Source organism: Corvus moneduloides, chromosome 2, assembly GCF_009650955.1.
Source record: "Corvus moneduloides isolate bCorMon1 chromosome 2, bCorMon1.pri, whole genome shotgun sequence".
Taxonomy (NCBI): domain Eukaryota; kingdom Metazoa; phylum Chordata; class Aves; order Passeriformes; family Corvidae; genus Corvus; species Corvus moneduloides.
Genome location: NC_045477.1, coordinates 66,258,615 through 66,262,871, shown reverse-complemented (window position 1 = coordinate 66,262,871; position 4,257 = coordinate 66,258,615). Strand labels below are relative to the sequence as shown.

At 44.7% G+C, this 4,257-nt stretch overlaps 1 protein-coding gene across 2 annotated transcripts in view; it reads left to right on the top strand.

The window, feature by feature from the left end:
* Positions 1-33: 33 nt before the first annotated feature.
* Positions 34-4,257, top strand: part of KLHL1 (kelch like family member 1) — a 196,988-nt gene continuing 192,764 nt past the window's right edge. Inside the window, exon 1 of one of the 2 annotated variants that reach the window (XM_032099888.1) lies at positions 34-582. In XM_032099888.1, coding sequence (XP_031955779.1) covers positions 92-582 — 491 coding nt within the window. In that variant the 5' untranslated portion in view covers positions 34-91. The remainder of the gene's footprint in view (positions 583-4,257) is intronic. The other variant, XM_032099889.1, reaches the window with a different exon arrangement.

Below are 4,257 nucleotides of genomic sequence, written 5' to 3'. Positions count from 1 at the left end.
CCCGCGCTGCCGCTGCCGCCGCCGCCTGGCCCTGCCTGGCCGCCGTGAGTCCCGCCTCAGCCCGCGCCCGTCCCCCGCCCGCCGCGGCACCATGTCCGGCTCCGGCAGGAAAGACTTCGACGTGAAGCACATCCTGCGCCTCCGCTGGAAACTGTTCAGCCACCCCTCGCCGGCGGGCGGCCCGGCGGGGGGAGGCTGCCTGCCGCCCGACAGCAGCTTCGAGCACTGGGGACCGAGCCAGAGCCGCCTGCTGAAGAGCCAGGAGAGAGGCAACGGCGTCTTCTGGAAGAAATCCGCCTCCTCCGCCTCCTCCTCGGCAGCCACCACGGCCAGCCCGGCCAACGGGACACTGCTGCCCGCCGGCGGCCGGCTAGCCACGGGGCACGGCCCGGGACCGCCGCCACCCCGCACCGTCTTCTACGTGGAGTCCCTGGAGGAGGAGGAGGAAGAGGAGGCGGTGCCCGGCGGGATGGAGGTGGCCCGCGAGCCCGAGAAGCCCCTGGAGCCGCCGGAGGGGGAGGAGGCGCCGGGGGGCTGCGCCGATGGAGGCAGCCGGGCAACAGGTGACGGAGGCGGGCACAGGTAGGGGAGCGCGGCTGCTCCGGCGCCACCTGCGCGGCGGGCGCGGGCGGGTCCGCGGGGGTCATCGCGGGGCTCTGCGGCCCCGGAGGACAGTGGCGGGGTGGGTGCAGCCGGGCCAGTGTGCCGGCGGTGCTGCGGCAGGGCGGAGGTCTCGGGGCGGGAGGATTCCTCCGTTTGAGCTGGCAGGGTTTGGAGGCGGAGAGAAGGGCGGCCGGGGGACTGCCCGAGAGCCCCGGGAGAGACCGGCCAGCCTCATGGTCAAAGTGCCGCGGATCACGGATTCTGCCCTTGGCCTTCCTCTGACCTTGCCCCTTCTCTTGGCCTGCGGCTGCTTCTGACCTGCCCCTGTCCCTGACCTGTCCCTGTCCCTGTCTCTGTCCCCGCCTCCGGCCCCGCTCCTGGGCTGCCCCTGCCCGCGGGGCTGGCCCGAGAACCGGCGCTTGTCAAAGCCGGCGCTCCGCGCTGGGGATCGTCGCTACCCAACTTTGTCAGAAGTTTCTTAAAACGCTGGCGGGAGGTAGTGTTGTTCTGGCTAGTGGGATGACAGATGAAAGCTCAAAAGTAAAAGTGTCCTATTTCCTGAAACTCGGTGACTAAACCGTATTGCACCCTACCTCAGAGAAAAATAAGAATTATAAGAATTTTCAGAGTCATGAACCCAGTGACACCTGAGAGGATGTGAGAACAAGCAAGACACATCCAGATTCTTGTTTTTCATACAAATGTGTTAATGTTGAATTGCTTTTCTTTCTCAATCCCTGCCCTCCTTGCCCCCAGCTGAAACAGAAATTAAAATCATTTGAAGAAGGAAATGTAGTTAAGAGAGAGCTTTCAGAAAAACTCTGATACAGATAGTCCTAAGGGTAAAATGATTCATTGCTTTAGCTCTGCTTGCCCCCACCTCCCCATGGTTAAGATTACTTCATTTTCATTTCCCTTGTCTTTTTTTTTTTTTTTTTTTTTTTTTTTGTGTACGGAGAGAAATGTACAGTTCGGTTTCTAAACATGAAAAGAAATGAAAGGAATGATTTGTTTTTTTCCTATTGAAAGTTAAACATACAGTATTAAATATTAGATGAAGGGACAGTACCGTGTGTATGTTTGGATTAGTACGGCTGGAGATAAACATACATGTAACTGAGTATGTTGCACCTTTTCAGAGAGCCCTAAAGCATATATTGTCTCCTTTAATTTCTTATTGTTTTGTCAGTTAGCATAGTTCATTTAGTAGGAGCTATATAATTTAAACATGTGGAATAGCTGATAAGTGACTTAGGGTATGTTTTTAAAGAAAAAGCAATACTGAAGTTTTTATGAATATTGGAAGTTGTTCTGAGCAACAAGAAGGTGCTTATCCTAGGATTCAATTCGAATTTTAATCAGATACACTACAAAGACAGGTAAAACACTAGCCCTAAAATTATCTTTTCAAGGCTTTTGAAGAGTGAGTGGGAGAGGTTAAAAACTAGTACAAATATAGTTTCATTATATAGACTTTTCATTTAGGTGTGTCACTGATCTGAGACTCTGTAAAGATCTGCACACTAACAGAAACTTACTGAGTTTTAATGGTACCCCTTGATTTGCACATAAGAGTCGACTTGGTAGAATTTGTGTACTCTGTGACGTATCTGATTACTGCACTTACTGCTCTTGATTTTTATAATCCATTTATTCCATGTTCTTCTTTCATTGCTACTGAAACAACACATCTAGTCATCAGTAACTTGTAGTCCTGTTGAAGGAATATGCTTAAATTTGTTCAGATTTAAAGTAACTGTGTCAGGAGAGATGATTTTATTATTAATGAAAATGCAACCTTTTGAAGTATGAAAATGTTTAAGATAGTTTTAGTCTAAGACTTTGCTATTTCTCATCAAAGAACTTTTCATTTACCTCTATGAACTTTGTATGTTATGGCAAGAGGTGGGCAAGTGCTGCAAAAATGGCAGTTCTGTGCCTGAAAGTCCTGTAATCCAGGTCTTCTAATGCCCTGGAAGTTTCTGTCTCACTCATTCTGTAGAGATAAGTCTTATAAATGGTGCCAACTTCTTTACTTCACTGTGACTGTAGGATATGTAAATTACTCCCCAGTCCAGAATGACAGATACTATCAAATACATAAACAGATGAACATGTGGGACTTCGACCAAGCCTTTAGGCATATACCTGGATTTTTGGTACAGAAAGTGATAACTTCTGAATTTCCATAGTGTTAGTCCTGCCCATATTTAACAACTGCTTTAATATTTGAGGACTGTATAGTAAACAATATTTTTGTTATGTGAAAGTGGTGAGAATTCAATATTTGAATATGTTCCAGTATAGACCGTGTCAACATTATTTCAAATGTTGTGAACAGGAGGTCTCTGGGCAGTAACAGCTCGAAACCCAGTGGTAGGACATAATATGAGGAGCAGTTTGACAAGCTGGCTTTGGTTTTATGCTTGGGATTTCTAATTTTTTTTTGTTATTTCTGCTATTGACATATATGTACAAGTGAAAATTACTTTTTGGTTTTTATTTTTAGTGTGTACTTGGGATCCTTGTATCTCCCAAAGAGTTTTCATTTGGTTCTTGTTTGGGTTTTTTGTTTGTTTGTTAGTTTCTTTTTTTTTTTTTTTTTTTTCCCAGCTGGTCTCCTCAGCTTGAGACATGAATTTTGTACTGGTATCCTTTTTCAGCTCAGCTGGGTTTGTTTTTCAGTGGAGTTTTAGTTACTGTTTCTACATCTAAGCTAAACACTAAGCTGGATGATCTCAAATTCTTAATTTTAATTTTAGTGTTCTGTTAGATATTGTGGAATAAGAAGTACATTCTACTTTACTGATTTGGGTTTTTTGCATGTTTCTAAAGAACATCCTGTCTTGTCAATTGTACAGTACATCTATTCATAAGTAAGGCTATGTGTATAGTCCTACTGGCATTAAGAAGACTGAAGGGTTAGACAGGGCATGTTTTAAAGTACGTACTTAATTGTTCTATTTTTCATATTGTATCTGTAAAAAGAAAAAAAATGTTTTATGGCTAAGAATTAGTGTTAGAACACTGTCTGCTTGAAATTGCTTGGAATTGCTTGGAAACATGCATATCAAATTGGTTTAGAGCTGGCATGACAAAATTGTCAATAGATACAGTGGATATTTAAAGATGGTTTTTTTGATCTTCATTTCCTAAGACAAAACTGTTAGGAAAAAAAAATCTATAATGTGAATTTATAATTAAGATTTACAAATCAGCCCCAAAATGCTTGGAAAATACCAGTGCAAAGATTTGCGATATATCCATCAGATCCTCGCATTTTATAATGGAGGTTTTACATGATCATGACAGCTCTTTTCAGGTGAGGGGTTAATCAACCCTCAACATGAATGGGATTCACTTAATAGGCAAAGAGTTACTATTTTAATCCCTCCTTCCTGAGTGGATGGTAGCATGTTTTGCTTGCCTTGCACTGTTCAAATCCTGTGTAGATGTAATTCCTCATGTGCTCTCAGGACTATTCACCACTATACTCAGTACATGCCTCACAAACTAGTAACAGGTTTATTTTTACAACAGCCCTATTTTACAGTGGAGGACTGAACCAGAAAGAGAGAGAAAAGAGAAAAAAAACCATTGAATTGATTGGTTTCAGAGCATATAGCACTTTTCTCCCACTAGTTCCTCTGTTCT